This window comes from Phalacrocorax carbo, chromosome 8 (assembly GCF_963921805.1).
Source record: "Phalacrocorax carbo chromosome 8, bPhaCar2.1, whole genome shotgun sequence".
NCBI lineage: Eukaryota > Metazoa > Chordata > Aves > Suliformes > Phalacrocoracidae > Phalacrocorax > Phalacrocorax carbo.
Window position 1 is genome coordinate 13,373,627 of NC_087520.1, and position 17,818 is coordinate 13,391,444.

The 17,818-nt window shown below is 52.2% G+C and overlaps 1 protein-coding gene across 1 annotated transcript; it reads left to right on the forward strand.

The window, feature by feature from the left end:
• The first annotated feature begins 14,062 nt into the window (after positions 1-14,062).
• On the forward strand, positions 14,063-17,338 carry LOC135314701 (protocadherin alpha-2-like). Its single transcript, XM_064458800.1, has one exon. The coding sequence runs from the start codon at positions 14,301-14,303 to the stop codon at positions 16,947-16,949; it is 2,649 nt and encodes an 882-aa protein (XP_064314870.1). The 5' UTR covers positions 14,063-14,300; the 3' UTR covers positions 16,950-17,338.
• The last annotated feature ends 480 nt before the right edge of the window (positions 17,339-17,818 follow it).

Sequence of the window (17,818 nt, forward strand, 5' to 3'; positions counted from 1 at the left end):
CTGGCATCTGCATAACACGCTCACAGAGAGAGTTATTAGTTTAATTTTCTTGTGAATTACAACAGGGGCAGAGAGAATTAGAAAAGACTTTTTTTTTAAATTATCATTACTTTTTGTTTTCCAGTTGAGAGGTTGTAAATGAGGCTATTCATCCTGCTAACATCAGTAGGGACCCAAATCCAAGACTTTCTGGGGTAATTGGTTTCCAATGAGCAATCACTTGTAAAACCAATAGCAAAGTCAAGAAGTGAAATATAAATTCTCCCTTTACATGCTGAGGTTTTCATTAGGATTGTATGTCTGGTTTCTTTCTGGGATTCAATGGAAAATCCAAGAAGTGATAAACAAGGCAGTGGACTAAGTGTGCAAGGAGTTTGTATTAGCAAAAAATCAGGAGAACAGCATTGCCCAATGTCCTTGGGAAGAGATAAAGCAGCTGCAGAATCCCTGAAGCTACAGCTTTATAGTGAGCCCTTTGGCCAAACTAAGGCCTTGGGCAGGAACCAGAGACAGTAGATCTTCTCATAAGTGTGTGTTTTCATGTGGGGCAGGCCTGGGTGAACCTCTGCCCAAAAGAGACCAAAAGATTGAGGAAAGCAAAAAAAAATTAGAGATGGGGGACAGGTGTCCATGCTGCAAGTCTAACGAGGGTGGCTGATGGCAATTTGCAGTCCCTGGTACCCTGCAGTTAGCAAAATATAGTAGACCTTGTCATCTGGATTTGTTACAAGGGCTGAGACTGTGAGTCAGGCTTCAGTTATCTTTTTTTTTTTTCTCCCCAGTTCCAAGTGATGAGGCTGCTAATCTGCACTAGGTTTTGTTTCCCTCATGAACATCACAGTGTTTAAGGCTTGATTTATTTATTTATTTTGGTGGCAAATTAAGTACCAATCTAGATGCAACTTTCAGTTTTTTCTAGGTTGGGGTTGTAGGGTTGTCATTCATTGGCTTAGCTGGATTGTTTGCTGCTTTATGCATTTTTTCAGTAAAATCTTTTGGCACACACAGAGCTGGTTGTTGCCTTAAAGATGAGTAGAGAACAGCAGGCTTGACAGAGAACATTTTTAAGCTCATATGCACAGAAAGACCTCCAAAACAAGAATGATGCAGACATATCTCTAACAGAAGAAACCAAGAAAAACTTTTCAAACAAAACCACTTTTTTCAGCTTCCAGATGCTGAAATCTGATCCCAAGGAAACAAACATGTGGAGTAAAATCACTGATTGGACTCCGTCATGGGCACCTGGCTTTGAGCAGAGGGAAGTGGACTAGATGTTGGCCAGAGATCTCTTCCAAACACAACTATTTTGTGATCACAGCTTTTTACTTTCCTTAACCCAAAAGAGATGGACATTGTTGCTGTGGCCACAGCAAGAAAGGAGGCAATTTGGACATTTCCATATATTTACTTACAATTTATATCCCAATCCAATATTCTGCGTAGCTGTCAAGCAAACCAGTTTCTCTTTCTCTCATTTGGAGCCAAGCTTTCCAGGAGCCTTGCAAAGCCCGGATATACCTTGTACTAACCATGCCTTGCTACTGGTTGCACACCAGCCAGGTGCTGCTGGCTGTCCTGGCTTTCTGGCCTCTCACCTCAAACATCAGGCAACCTTGTAATTTTGGTACTGCTTGAGCTGAAGCAAGTGGCTTCCCATGACAATGCCCAGGATCGTTCACCTCAGCTTAAACACTGGAAATTTGAGGAGTATAAGGCATTGAGGAGATAATAGGTTTTAGCTAAGGCCATGATGTGACCTAGGAGAGGTGGACGAAGACCAGCTGGTCCCAGAAGTTTTCCAAACTGCCCAAACCCCTGGAATCACTGATGGTAATTCAACCCTGTCTGCCTGCAATGTGGGCAGAAGTTTGTACCGGATTTGTACCTTAAAGAAAACTTGTGCAATGGGAGCCTTGTGCCTTCCTGTCAAACTGTATAAGCACAACCCCTAAGGCCTGACCCTGCACCCTCATCACTACTGGTACCTGTTTGGAAATCTGTGCAGGCAGAAGCAGAATCTGCAGGTAATCAAGTATTTTTTCCTACTTCAGATAGGTGCCCCATAAGTGCTCATTCCCCATCTCTTTCTGTCTTCCCCAAACATTTCCACATGCCCTTGCTGTAGGGAGAGCTGAAGTTCCCCAATGAGTTCTTTTTTGCATGTATGTGCTGGCTGATCACCAGAGCACATTTCCATTTTGTCTTTATCAGGATGACTGTCCTCCAAGTGAAGAGTATGGCCAATCCTTTCACTCTCAAGGCATTTGCGATGGAAAAAAAGTAAAAGAAAAAATGCAGGAAGTGTATCTTTCTGACTTTTGTTTATTTGTTTTGTTACAAGGTTCTACTTTGCAATTATTGTTATCTTGGATTTGCCTCATGTTTCCCCATTTTTGAGTTCAGCAATGAGGAGGTTGGGACTGAAAAATCAGCAAGACATGAACAGATCATGTAATTATATATTCCTTTAAAATGTGCATGATATTTAAAAAGATTTACTCATTGTGGTGACAATTTTTCAGAGGCACAAAGTGGTGAGTGATTGAAAAACATCTATCAACCCAGAAAATATTTTTTGGTGCTGTCTCTGCTTTTGCTTATTCTTGGCCTTATTCTGTAACCTGGCCTAGGAAACTCGTTGAGGATGTATGTGCTTGGGAGGTCTGTGAAAGAAAAAAGCAGAAGACATTCAGGACCTGCACAGCTGGTGTGCAGCAAAGGAAAGTGAAAGAAAAAAATTATGGTGGGACATTTGTGTAATTTAACAGCCTATTAGAATTTCTGCCATGGGATAATATTTGTAGTTGTTGTTACAGAAAGAAGAAAGATGGGCAGAACATTGAAAACGGCACAAAATAGCCACCATCTGACCAGGAACGCTGTACCAGCATTGGAATTTCCTGTCACTCCCTTTCTGGTGGACATTTCAGGGAATCTGAGGTATTAGGAGAACCTATGGATATGAAAGAAAATTTCTGTGGACGCAGGGTCTAAGGTGTTGTATGGTTTCCACCTGAAATCGCAAAGAGCTCAGTCTCTAACAGCCCACAACCTCCCTTCACATCATGCTCACCGGCCATCTTAACACAACATCCCCAGCTTTTACATCGTGATTCTTCTTTCCATGGCAAGCCTGGCTGGCATAATTTCATGCAGTTTTTCCCTATTGCTATAGAGCAAGGAGGAAGGAGTTATTTTTCCTGCAACTGTGTAATTCTCTCACTTTATTTACAGAGGCCAAAATGGAGAAAACTCACCCCTGCACTAAATCTATCAGGCATGGGGAACACGGTGAAGGCAAGGAAGTGGAATTATATTGCAAATGTCAGGAGCTATGAAAAATGTAACAGACTTTAATATTCTTCTGCTGTTATTGCTGAGACTGTCTCTCACCTGCATTTGCAGAAAGTGAAGTGCCTTTTACTAAGCCTAGCTGCCACTGAGCAGAAAAGATTTCCATGCTTCCTATTTTTTATTTTAAAACTACGCTATGATGTGCATCCTGATAATAAATGCACCTTCCCTCCAAACTTCCACTTTAAAAATTAACCTTCAGCTTCAAGACTTAATTTAAGCCCTCGGACTTTAGGGTTAACTCCTACACCATGCTCCATTAAACTTCAACCTCAGATGTCCTGCAACTTATACCTTACAAGTGAATCCTACATTCCAAATTATAACCACAGCCCCTATCTTCCGTGATATTTAATGCTAACTGGTGTTGAGCCAGACACCTGGATGCTGCTCTGAAGATGTAAATATTAACCATGCATCTCTCCATTGCTCACTTTCCCGTGGGGCTATGTTTCAAGGAAAGTGGTTTGCATAAGATCCCTCAGAGACTTGCATTTAGTTTATTCAGTAGCATAAACAACCTGCTGCTCTTGTGCTTCTCCCTACAGAGCAAAGAAATCCCATTTTATACATTAAAATTGAACATAGCATTGCTGAAAGGTCTGTAATGGCTTTTTCTGGAGCTCAGAGCATCTTATCTAGTTCAAGGAGGGCATAAGCAGTTTTTTCCCGTACATCCCGCTCCTCTTAAGACCCTGTGTCTGGGAGAGAGATGGGGTCACCAGCCCTCAGCTCCGCCTGTCTTGCTGCTCATACTGCCCAAGGCTGGGGGAGTTTGTATCGAGGGCAGTATAATTTTTCTTCATTGAGTTGTTTTAATTTCACCTAGATAAAGGGTTCCCCACTGTTCGGAAAGCAGCTCCGGAAGGGGGAACCTGGCTTTTCGTGACCCAGTTAACATACCCCTGGGAAGTAAAGGGCCTAAGTCCCGACTCCTGCTCTTTTACTAGCATTCACGACATGTACGATCCCTGACAGGCACCGACGAGGCGGGCTGCTAGTGGGGCGCCTCGGCTTCCCGCCCCGCCGCGGGGAGCAGCACCGGAGGGCCCCGACGGCTCGTCCGCGCCGTGCCCGCTGGGAGCGGGGTGGTGCTGGCAGCACACCCTGGTGGTTCTCCCCGGGACACGGGGGCTGGGAGGGCCAAACCAAAGCTGGCATCAGACCTAGTTCAGTTCCCGGACGCTTATACGCAGGATCGGGGCCGGGGAGAACACGAATTTCACCTTTTCCATCCTTGCCATTTCGGTGCTGGTAAGGCACAAAAAGGAGTGGCGGAATATAAATGAACAGCTTCCCCCACGCCGGGATTCGAACAATCAGGAAATATAATCTGAGCTGGAAAGTACACAAGCATCTGTTGGGTTATTAATAAATTGTATGCAATCTGTCCGGGATGAACCTCAGGACGGAGGGGAACCATCTGCTCCGAGCGGTAGCTCTAATAGTGTCTGGGGAAGGAACTTAGCAAATGAAAGGCCAGCCGGGCTCCCGGGGGCCTTGATCTTCGCACAGCTTTTCCAGGGTGGGACAACACTGGGGGGACCCCACCCCCGGGGACAGGATCCCACACGTATGTGCGGAGAACTGGGATTCAGGCCGAGCGTGGGCATCATCTCTCCAGCCCCGCAGGCTCCGCCAGCCCTCGGGGAACTCTTTCGAGATCCTTTCCAGAAATCAAAGGGTCCTGGGCTAGGGAGAGCCCCACTCCCAAGGGCTGCCTATGTGTATCCCTCCCCACCCCAGAGACGGAAGCCAATCTCGCCCGCCTTTCTTCTCGGTCAGTGCTAATTGCCGCCCATAAATATTATTCTCCACCTCTAACGGTGCCTGGCATGTTTTCTCGGTGCAGATGCAAGGATTTCCAGCTCAGCTCTTCCCAACGCCGGGCAGCCTGAAGGGGCGGGCTGGCTGTTAGGCAGCGCGGCTGCGGACAGGGCAACTAACCTTCAGCCCACCGCCGGGTCTCGGTGCCTGCTCTTCCCCAGGAAAACAGGGACGTGCGGCGTGCTGCGAACGCCCGGGTGTTAGGGGTGTTAACAGGGGAAGGTTGGAGGCGTGGAGAGGTTATTACATGAGTCCTCACCGCGGGATGACTAGCCAAGATGTTTCTTGCTGGAGGATATCTCCGCCCGACCGTGATCGGGTGGGGTCAGTGCTACCAGACACACGCCTTCCCTTAAATCCTTTAAGGAATGCAGGACTGGGCAGTCCGCGGGCACCGTGCCCCTAAACACTTAACGCATGAGAAAACCGGGACTCCCATAAGCCCCGCTCGGAGGAACTCCAGCCTAAATAAAGGCCAGTTGAGGACGAAACCTACAGCGATAGGAGAGAGGTAGAGACTGCACAGCCACCGCTCCGGCGGGGCTGCTGAATCCGTAGAGCCCTGCGCCAGCGGCGGCTGAGCGCGAACAAAGCCCTCCTTTCCCCCTTCGAGGGGGATTAGCGAGACCTCAGACCCGCTCGGGGCGGCACCACCCTCTGCCGGCAGCCAGAGCGGAACCTGCCCCAGGGCTGCCACCGCGGCGAGGGCGGCCGCCACCCACCCGCCCCGCCGCTGTCGCCCGCTGGACGCCGGCTCCGGCGCGCGCAAAGGCTGCCGGGTGCTTCCGGCGGCGGGCGGGAGCGCCGGGCGGGCTCTGCGGGCCCCGCCGGCCTCGGGGGGCGGCTCCGTCCCCTTCCCGGGGCGGGCGCGCTGGCCTGGGAGCGGTTTGGATGTAGCTGATACTTTTTTTTTTTTTAATCTTTTTTTTTTTTAATGCGCTTTCCGACGGGGATTGCTATTCTCTTCCCGCGGAGGCGGCGGGGGAGCCCGGCCAAGCCGGGAGCTGGGCCGCTCCCCGCGGTCAAGGAGCCGGGCCCGCCGGCGGGCGCTGGGCTTGACGCGGGGGAGCTGGGTGGCCTGGGGCTGGCGCCTGCGGGAAGGCTTTTGCGTGACCCTGCGAGGGGCCCTGTCCTAGTGACGGCCCGCAGCCGTTGGGTGCAAAGCGATGGGCATCGCCGGCGGCTTCCCAAGAAACGCCGGGCGAGGGGACTCCAGCTCTGCCAGCGTCCGACAACAGAGGTGGAAAGGGACGGGTTTGGTGTCCGTTCCCTGCTGTCTGAGCCTGCCCCCGTTATATTCGCTTGTTGCTGAAGGTGATGCGCAGAAGCGAGGACTTAAACGCCGCGGCGGTCAGTGCTCCAGCCGCTGAACGGCCAGGTCACCCCCTTCCCCGGGTTCACCAGTATTGTCCAGGGCGGAGTGTCCCGCAGAAGGACCGGGGGGACCCCATACGGGCGGTCCCTCTCTTGGTGATTAGGGAGGGCACTCTTGGTTGAGGAAGGAGGCTGTTCTAAAAGCTTTCGGTGTCAGGAGGGCTTTGAAAACAGACCTCGGCTTTTCTGTGTCGTGCTCTAACCGCTAAGCTGCGTTAAAGAGCCGTGAAGGACCCACTTTGCAGGAAGACAAATCCGACAATGTGAGCTCTGGGCTCGTCTGTCCTTCAGGGGCGGACGGGATCTTCATCCCAGATCCCCGTCGACGGGGATCGTCGCCCTGAGCCGGCCGATTTGGAGCTGCTGTGCGGCACTTTCCATCTCAGGGATGGTAAAGCTGGAAGTGTCCTGTGTCGCAGCAGTGATTCTGCCGGAGCTGCTGCTTTTCTCCCTCTTGCCGATTCTCCATTTCTTTTCTCAAAGTGTAACTGTAGTCATGCTTTGAGTTCAGAGGAGGTTGAACTAGACCTTTCCAAATATCCCTGGAAAAATCTGCCTGTCTCTCCACTCTAAAGAACGACAGGAGACAAATCTTATGCTGGTGTTTGTCATTGGGTTCTACTTGCTTTTCCAAGAATCCAGCATTCACTCCGTGAGCTCTGATGGATGAACTGAACTTGGGATGTCGAAACTCGTGGCTGTTTTTTGCAACGGTTTAATTAGGCTTTCACCCCTTCCTATCAAATGGAAGAGACTCAGAGTAATGCCCCGGCGCTTGGTGGGCTGTCGGGGTGTAAAGGTGAGTAGCTTTTGATGATTTTTCTGGACAGATTCTTTCTTGATGTGGATAACCACTCCTCACGTCTTGCTGCTTAGTCAGAGGCACAGGGCATACTTTGAGAACGACCAAAGACGGATTAGCTAATCTAAGCCTCCCACCAACTCGGGTGCTTTTTGCAGGATCATCTCAGCTTTTCCTTATGACCCTCATGGCTTCCCATTATAGATACAGGTGGTATAAAAGGCAATTTAGTTGTACAAGTGTGATAGCGATGCAATGCTGCAATGCTTAAGGATTTACCAATGCTACCCACTACCCTACTGTTACTCAGGTAGTAGGTGGATTTCATCAGAATGTGAGAATTCCACATGGGTTGGATTTGAGTAAGCAAGAAACAACTCTTCCAAAGTGTAGGTTATCCTGGATTCTCTAATAGTTTCTTTGCATACAGAAACAGCTTTATCCCTATCTAAACTCAGGTCTCTGGCATTACGGGGCCATTTATTCCAGCTGCTGCTTGGTGGATGTAGAAACAATGCAGACAAGTGTTCAGACCACAGAAAAAGGGACACAGTGTACTCTACCCTTGACATCAGTGCTTGTCATCTCATTAACAGCTGTTTTACTGATTTAAAACATCCTACTACATTTTACAGCAAGATTAACATAGACCCTAGCATGGCCCTAAAATACTTGAAAATGAAATGGTACTCTTTTTGCTAACATTGGCACTATATTTGCATCCTTATGAATATGGCATTAAATATTCCTCCAGAGAAGATTTACTTATTCCAGGTAAGTGGATTAATTTAGCAAGCAGATAAGTAGGGGAAACAAAACCAAACCTGTCATGCTTACAGAATGTCTCATCCTGGACTCACGTGGAGCACATGTGATGAATTTGTTGGTAGAAGATCTGTCTTGGCATGTCTTCCTATCCACGAGTTAAGAGAGTGATCTCTACCCAAACCTTTATTTCCTTTTGCTACACGAATTAAAACAAACTGCCAGAAAACTATAGGAAATTCAGAAGTCGGGAAAGTCTCCAGATTAACTTGGCAAAAATCATGCCTTGTAGAATCTTACTCATTTCATCGGTCCTCTTAATCAAAAAGGATTCTATTGCCTCCACCTAGAAAAAGTTAACAAATGCTGTTCTACTTGATAGGATAGATTTGTTTCTGTTTACCTGTGATCTGTGGTAATGACAGTGTGAGACTGCAGAAAATCCATGTGTACGCCTAAACAATAAGAGAATTACAAAACCTGTGTGGGCATTACTAATGCAAAAGGGATGTGTTAATGGGCTTAATAAATCCGAGCCCCCAGCAGCAGCAGTGTCTGCCAGAGGTCCTTCTTGCCATTTTCATGGGCTGCTCCACTTGAGAGCAGCTCTGGAGGGAAAGACCACTCTTCATCTTCAAAGGCTGAACTTCCACAAGGATTTGGGATATGAAACGTGGTCTGTCTGAATGCCTTCCTCGGGGAAAAAACCCTGTCACTGGTTGGGATAAGGAAATGCAGGTAAGTTACAAAGGTGCAGTAGGAAAAAAAGTTCATCTTTGCATTTTGATGGCATAGACCATACAAAAATGACATTATGGATGGATCTGGAATGAAGACATCATTGCTGTCCACGGAAACCCCAGCTACCTTCAGCGGTGGATTTCCTTATGAACCGGCGGCACTGTGGAGATCAGTCAGGCAGGAATACAAAAAGGTCAGTAGGCACAATCATGTTCAATAATATTTCGATCTGTGGTCTGTGTACGTGATATGCAGAGGTGGTGGCAGAAGCGACTCTCATCCTTAGTGCAGCTGTGGAAAGCGGTGCCTGCAGGGCTGGCGAGCTGCAGCCTGGCTACTTGTGGGGACCTTGGGCAGGTGATGGTGAATGTGAATGAGGGCCTACAAGAGGTGTGTGGGTAGGCGGTGGATTTCACCCTGGAGCTTCAAATGGTGTTTGAAAATCCTCCCACAGCCATGCACCCAGCTTTGCCAGGGTGGGGACTGGCAGATAGTAACATTTATTCCGGTATCCTGCAATACTGACGAGCCTCCAGCAGAAAACGAGAATGAATGGAGAGTGCAGATAGCAGAAAAACAGCCCTGTCTCATTTAAAGGATCTCACCCATGACACGGCTCTCTTCTGTTTCCTCCCAAAGGACTGGAGCTCCTACGCATGTTGACTGTGTCTCCTCTCACCTCTGCCCTCCCACGTCCCCCTCAGCTCTAAGTAGATGCAAATGTGGAGTAACCTGCATTTCTCAGAGTCTGCTCTCCTTCTGTGTCCCATTTCTACTCAGTGTTTCATAGCAGGGTGATCACTTGCGCTGTCAGCAGAGCTGATGGGTAACAGGGAGTGATTCCTGTGAGAGAGTCGTTGCTGAACTGTTTGACCCTCCTGCTCCCTCAGAGGGATGCTCTGGGGTGGGGAACCCAGCAACCGCGGGAAAGGGGTCCCTTTTCCTTCTACCCTTAACCCTAAAAAGACGTGCTCACAGCACCAGCGTAGGAATGACCTCACACTGGTGGCTTGGTTACGAAACACCTCTAGATATATCTTCTTGCAAGAAATGTATAGAACTGCCCGTGGAACGCACATGATCTTGGAAACATTTCAATTAAGCCTCAGGGTTTCTAATAGAGGAACCTCAAACAGGGTAATCTTGGGACATGTCCTATTAATTGAAAAATCTGTTCAATATATTTTATGGTGAAACCACTTCAGTAGGAAAACAAGTGTGAAAGGTGTGTTTTCAGCACGTTGAATTGATGAAAGGGGCTACAAGTCAAGATGGGTAGAGGTGATAACAAACACCAGTTCAAAAGAAAATAAAAGCATGTCCGAGAAGAATTAGAACTTCGATGGGATTTTTCTGCCTGTTTTAGCAAAGAACAAAATTCAGGCCTCAAAATTAGTTGTAATTAGTGAAAAGCACAATATTTCAGCCAAACTGGCAGAAGGGCGCTCTACGAAGAAGGTGGAGGTAAATCATAGGCATTTATTCTAAACCAGGAGAGTAAAAATGCTGGGGATGAATATTTGGCAACAAAATGAGAAATATTGAAGTGCATAGGATTGAAAATGGCAAAGATGAAGCAAACGAGCAATTTCCAGAGAAGTGTAAGAGGCAACTCATGCAGAGTGCAGCATGATGCCGCTTGGACCTAATAAATGTATGATAAAAGTGGGGGAAGGGATGGGATAGACCTTCTGGTGCATAGAAAAAAATCAATGCAGATGAGAAACAATAGCAGATAAAAGGATGTGCAGCCCCTGAGAAAGAACTACAGTACAGAGTCAACTGAAAACATTTCGAAAGAAAGATCGTAACAACACGTAGAGAGAAGAAGGAATTGTTACTTGTGATGGGCATTTATGGACCACTGCGGCAGTGCTGTGGGCCCATGATGTGGGTGCTGGTGCTGCAGGCAGCCTGGGGAAGGGAAGGTGAGAATGTGCAAAGGCCTGTGTCATGCCCAGCGTGGGTTTTATTGCTAGGCTGTGCTGTTGTGGTGGAGCAGTGTCTGGGAACGGTAGCAGCGATCTTCTGAGTGGCACGGAATAGGGCTTAGGGCATCCGTCACAGGGAGGGTGACGCTGAGCGGGGAAGAGCCTTGCGTGAGGAAATGGAGATGCTGTGTAGAACACAGAGTGTGTCATTGGTGAAGAACTGGAGAATGTCTGCTTAGCTGGAGACCTCATTTTGCAGGGCTTGGGATAGAGGATTCCAGTAAAAAACCTTGGGCAGATGCACAGTGGTTGTTTCCTGGGGTCCTCTCAGGACCTCCAGAAGTACTGCATATCCTCACGCCTTGGTGTTGTCCATGCAATTCCTGCCAGATGTGAAGACATGCGTTGTAGGCACCTTTGATCATTTGTTTTTCACGTGGAATGGTGTTGATCAAGCAGAAGGTTTTCCAAATTTTGATCACATTTGGCCAACCAAGCAGATGTTCCTGCTTGGTTACTTCTCTGCTCTTAGTCTTTGTAGGGAGTAGAAAAGTGCTCTCCATATTCAGCAGGTTGGCAGACCCCGTGTTTCATTGAATGGAATGGGATGTTTGGGTTTTCTTCTCTCCTCTTACCAAACACTGCCTTTTTTTTTTTTGTTCCTTCTCTCACGTTGGCAATGTGTTGGTAACAGTGGTTGAGGTGCAGACTGCTGAATTTTGGCAGCTGTCGGGAGGTAGCAGAGCTTCAGTCAGTTGGCGATTGGTGTGGGGGATGGCTTTTCCACTGTCCTGAGCTGATGTTGATGTTGAGAGAATGTCGTTAGGTTTCAGGTCTCCCTCCTTGTTGCCCTGCGATACAAGTGCATAAGGGAGCAATGCACACCATCCAGTGATACATAACCCTCCGGTCTTTTGCAGAATGCGGGTCCTTTTATTCTATCCATCTTCCCCAGAAATCCATGATAATGTTAAGGGGAAATGTCCCTTCAAACCGATTGCCCTGCCCTGAAAATATTTCCTTTCTGAAGACGCAACCAGTGATGCTACAGGTAAGTCACTCACTCCTAAAGAGGATGTGTTTGAGAGAGAGATGCACTGTTGTTCCTGTTTAGTTGTGATATCTTCATCTTGGGTTGACTGAGCGTTGAGTGGACTGAAAGCCAGACTCGGTGATCCTTGTGGGTCCCTTCCAACTTGAGATATTCTATGATTGGACCAGCAAAGCCCCACTCTCTGCTCTCATTCCTTTCGTGCTGCTTCCAGGCACCGTGTGAGGAAGTGGCAGCAAGGACGGATGGAGGAGGGACCCTAATGCGTTTCTCAGAGTGGATGTGTTGGATATGGAGGGGATGTTCTGAGTGATAATGCCATGGTGTTAAGTTGGTGTGTTTTGAGGTGTGTCTCATGCTAATGAATGAGAAGTGTTCTGTGGGGACTGATGCCCCATGGTATGGAGGTCGTTGCTGTGTAGTTCTGGCAGAGCATGCCTGCCTGAAAGGAGAAGCAAGAGCTTGACACTCATCATGCAGGTGCGCCTCTTGCATAGACTGGAGGAAAGCGGGAAGGTTGTTCCTTATCTGGAGAGGTGGAAGTCGGCAGGGAAGGGGGATGAAAGCTCTTGCCAAAGGGCATGTCTGTGCTCCATGGCAGGAGTTATGTGATCGTTTAGAAAACATGATAGTTGAGAGGATAAATCAGAGGCAAAGAGACAAGAAGAAGCAGGGGCCGTTACAGGATAGGGAAGAGAAGACGAGGAGACAGAGGGGAAAGAAGAGAATGAAGGAAGGAACAATGCAGAGAATGAAAAGCAAACAAGAATGAAGCAAGCAATAGAGAGATAAAAGAGAGAAAGAAAGAATGGTAATGGAGTTTACGAGCATGCACCAACGCTACCAGTGTATACAGAAAGGGAGTAAGGAAAGGAAGGAGGAGACAGGAAGAGAAAGGAAAAGAGAAAGAAAGATGCTGGGAAGGTATGAAGCAGGGGAGTAATTATGGAAGGAAGGAAGCTGACAAAGAGGAGAAAGAATGAAAGCAACTGAAAAGGAGATGGCCAGCACGCACCGACCTTATCTCTAGCCGCTGAACAGACCTGGTCCCGACAGCCGCCCCCTTGGTTAGAGTACGGCGCTCTGGAGGTGATGCCCCGTAATTATCGGTGATGGCTCTGTCTTTGCTGGCCTCCGCCGCGGCGCCGGAGGCGACTGGTGAGCTGCGAGCAAGGATAAGAAGAGAGAAGGATGGCAAGAGCGAGAATGGAGAGTAAAGATTGGGGCACGGCAGGGCAAGAACGAAAAGGGTTAATGAAGAGAAGAAAGAAAAAGAGAGACAAGAATGAAGAAAAGAAAAATACGTGGAAAGAAATGAAGAAGAAAACGAACCAAAAGAGATACTTAAAAAAAGAAAGAAGGAAAAAAGAAGGCGTACAGAAGGAGGCAGGAGAAATGAAGCAAGGCGAATTAAAAAAAAGCGAGAAGGGGAAGGAAGGAGGAGATGACAGCAGAGGTGACCAGCGTGGGTTTGGAGGCGCAGGCGACCATAAGGAACATGTATGCAGGCGGTTCTCCGCACCCTGCTCTAGGTGTACCAGCTCAAATATGGGGGTTGGACGAGATGATCTCCAGAGGTCCCATCCAACATCTACCATTCTGTGTGATTCTGTGTGATTCTGTGATTACCAGTGTGCACCAGCACTATCTTGCAGAAGGACGAATCAAAGAAGGAGAGGAAAAGGCAAGGAAGGAATCTGTGCAAGAGAGGAAAGAAGGAAGACAGAAAGACTAGAAGGGAAGGAGGGATGGATAGAAGGAAGAAGAGATGATAGATTACCAGAAACTCGCCGACATTGGGTCTAGCCGCTGAACAGAGCTGGTCCCAGCCACCGCTACACCGGGGGCAACTGGTGAGCTGCGAGCAGGTATAAAGAAGAGAGAAGGATGGCAAGAGAAGGGAAAGGTGAGTAAAGATTAGGGCACGGCAGGGCATGATCGAAAAGGAGAATCAAGAGAGGAAAGAAGAAAGAGAAGGGGCAGAATGTTGGGAAAGAGAAGGAAGAGAGAAAACGAAGAATGAAGGAAAAAAGAAGGCGAAAAGAAGAACAGAAGAGAGAGAGGGGAAGAAGGAGAACGGAAGAAGGAATCCACACCAAAAAAACCAAGTCAGCATGGAAGCAGAAATAATGAGAGAAAGAAAGAGAGAAAGAAAATAGCGAGAAGAAAAGTCAAGAGGAGGAAGAAAGAACAGCCGGCAGCGGAGGTGTGACGAGCGCGGGTGCGGAGGCGCGGGCGAGCGTGGGGAGCGTGTGAGGCGGCGGAGCAGCACACGGTGTCGCTGCAGGCTCAGAAACGGCGGCGGAGCGGCGAGGCGGCTCCGCCCCGGTGCGGCGGAGAGCCCGGCTGTGAGCGCGGGGGGGCGGCGCGGGGCGGGCAGGAGAGCCGGCGCGTCCGTGCGGCGGCGGGGAGCCGTGCGGGGCCCGGGCGGGTGGAGGCGGCGGCGGCGGCGATGGGCGTGTGGTGGGGGCCCGCGGTGCGTGTGCTGGTGCTGCAGGCGGCCTGGGCGCTGGTCGGCGGGCAGGTGCGCTACTCGGTGCCGGAGGAAGCCAAGGCCGGGACGGTGGTGGGGCGCCTGGCGCAGGACCTGGGCCTGGAGGCGGTGGATCCGGAGGCGCGGCGGCTGCGGCTGGTGGCGCAGGGCCGGCGGGCGAGCGTGGAGGTGAGCGGGGCGAGCGGGGCGCTGGTGGTGAGCTCGCGGCTGGACCGGGAGGAGCTGTGCGGGAAGAGCGCGCCGTGCGCCCTGCGCCTGGAGGTGCTGGTGGAGCGGCCGCTGCGCGTCTTCCACGTGGAGCTGGAGGTGACCGACATCAACGACAACGCCCCGCTCTTCCCCGCCGCCCGGAAAAACCTCAGCATCGCGGAATCGTCGCTGCCGGGGTCTCGGTTCCCGCTGGAGGGCGCGTCGGATGCAGATATCGGAGCCAACGCGCAGCTCTCCTACACACTCAGCCCCAGCGAGCATTTCAGAGTAGAGGAAGAAAACATTAACTCGCGTAGTAAATCGCTGTTTCTGGTGCTCGCGAAACCGCTGGACCGGGAGGCGGTGGCTGTGCACCGGTTGGTGGTGACGGCGAGTGACGGGGGCCGGCCGCCGCTGACGGGCACGATGGAGGTGGTGATCTCTGTGCTGGACGCGAACGACAACGCGCCCCAGTTCAACCAGTCGGTGTACAACATGCTTTTGCCCGAAGACGCCTTACGAGGGACACTGGTGGCTCGGGTGATTGCCACGGATCCGGACGAGGGAATAAATGGAGAAGTGATTTATGAAATTGATACGTTAAATCCTCCCTCATCCTCAGATATATTCAGCATCGATGCGAAGAGCGGGGAGATCCGACTCACGGGCGCCCTGGACTTTGAGACAGTTTCTTTGTACGACCTACACATTAAAGCGACAGATAAGGGGACGCCCCCGCTGTCGGGTCACTGCAAGGTGGTGTTGGAGGTGGTGGACGTGAACGACAACGCGCCGGAGGTGTGGGTGACGTCGCTGTCGGTGCCGGTGCCGGAGGACGCGGCGGTGGGGACGGTGGTGGCGCTGCTGAGCGTGTCGGACCGGGACTCGGGGGCGAACGGTCGGGTGCGCTGCGCGGCGTGGCCGCCGTCGCCGTTCGGGCTGGTGTCGACGTTCGCGGGCTCGTACTCGCTGGTGCTGCGGGAGTCGCTGGACCGGGAGCGGGTGGCGGAGTACGAGGTGGAGGTGCGGGCGGAGGACGGCGGGGCGCCGCCGCTGCGCGCCAGCCGCGCGGTGCGGGTGCCGGTGTCGGACGTGAACGACAACGCGCCGGCGTTCGCGCAGGCCGTGTACACGGTGCTGGCGCGGGAGAACAACGCGGCGGGCGCGGAGCTGGCGCGGCTGTGGGCGCGGGACCCGGACGAGGCGGGCAACGGGCGCGTGAGCTACTCGGTGGCGGAGGGCGGCGGCGGGGGCGCGGCGGCGGTGGTCGGGGGGTGGCGCCCGGCGTCGAGCTACGTGTCGGTGGACGCGGAGAGCGGGCGGCTGTGGGCGCTGCAGCCGTTGGACTACGAGGAGGTGCAGGTGCTGCAGTTCGAGGTGCGGGCGGTGGACGCGGGGGAGCCGCCGCTGTGCGGCAACGCCACGGTGCAGGTCTTCGTGGTGGACGAGAACGACAACGCGCCGGCGCTGCTGCCGGCGGCGGGCGGCGGGCCGTGGGCCGGTGCGTCGGGCGAGGCGGCGGCGTCGGGGCCGGGCTCGGGGGCGTTGTGGGCGTGGGCGGCGTGGGGGGCGCCGGCGGGGCAGGTGGTGGCGAAGATCCGCGCGGTGGACGCGGACTCGGGCTACAACGCGTGGCTGCGCTACGAGCTGTGGGAGCCGCGGGAGAAGGGCCCGTTCCGCGTGGGGCTGTACAGCGGCGAGGTGAGCACGGCGCGGGCGCTGGAGGAGGCGGACGGCCCGCGGCAGAGGCTGGTGATCGTGGTGCGGGACCACGGGGAGCCGGCGCGCTCGGCCACGGCCACGCTGAGCGTGTCGCTGGTGGAGGGCGCCGAGGCGGCGCTGGCGGCCGCGGGCTCGTCCTCGTCCTCCTCGTCGTCCCCGTCCTCGGCGGGGGCGGGGCTGCGGCCGGCGGCGGGCGCGGAGGGCGGCGCGGCGGCGGCGGCGGCGGCGGCGGCGGCGACGACGAACGTGTGGCTGGTGGTGGCCATCTGCGCGGTGTCGAGCCTGTTCCTGCTGGCGGTGGTGCTGTACGGGGCGTCGCGGTGGGCGCCGCGGGCGGCCGTGCTGTCGGGGCCCGGGCCGGCGACGCTGGTGTGCGCCAGCGAAGTGGGGAGCTGGTCGTACTCGCAGCGCCAGAGCCGGAGCCTGTGCGTGGCGGACGGCGCGGGCAAGAGCGACCTGATGGTTTTCAGCCCCAACTTCCCGCCGCTGCCCGGTCCCGCGGCGAAGGAGACGCAGCCGGAGCCGCCCGCTCTCCTGGACACGGTCAGTGGCCCTCCCTTTCTCGCCTCTCGCCCCTTCCCCCTTTTTGCTAGTCTCGCCCGAGTCGCCCTTCTCGCCCGCCGCCTGGGCAGGCGGTGGTGGGAGCCGGGCTCAGCCCCGGGGCCTGCGGGCGGTGGGTGCTGGTCGGGTGCTTAGGGCTGTTAACGGGACCTTTGCACCTGCCTTCACGTCCTTGGCGGGGCCCCTCTGCTATTGCTTTGCGGGGAAAAGGAAAGGCATTTCCCCGCCCAGCAGCAGTTACCTGTTTACTGTTCTGGGTGGGAGTTGTTCTCCCGTGGAATGCAGTCACTGCCGAAGTGATGAGAGGGGCTAGGACATGGGCTTTGCAGATGCTCTTGCTTGCTGCTGTGTAGCATTTCCACCCGAGCTTGCTGAAGGGGTGCAAAACAGGCAGGCTGTGGTGGTGACAGTCCCCCAGGCACTATTTGCTGCTTCAACACCGTTGCTGACTGCAGATCACGCTGGTATCAGTATTTTCAAAAACAAACAAAAAATCAGCTCCAAATTTTCCTACAGATTAGTTACCATCCATAACAGTGCTGTGCTCGTCAGCATTTGGGTTGCTCTCTCACAGAAGGAAATCAATGCCCATTGCCACTAGAGCTATCCTGCCACCACCTCTACCAATAGCTGTGTAATGTTTCAGAGGAGGAGCAGAGCTCACCAGTGTATAACATTTCCATCTCAGGTAACGGAAGCATTTCAAACCATGAAGGGTCAACTACAGGGTGTCTGCTGAACACAGTGTGCTTGATACCACCTGTATGCTTTTTATGGTGCCGTTACTGATGGGAGTGGTCGTGGACTTGTGTTCCTGGGCAGAGCAGCAGTGTGACGTATGCTGGCTTGTTCTGATGTTCTATCAATGAGTGCATGAGCAGCCACACCTTTACAGAAGTCCCAGAAGGCTTCTGACCAACAAAACAAAAAAAAATCTGTAAAGACCAGCCGTACCCAAGCCCCAATAACAAACCGCCAAAGCCGAATTCTTCCACTGAATCAAT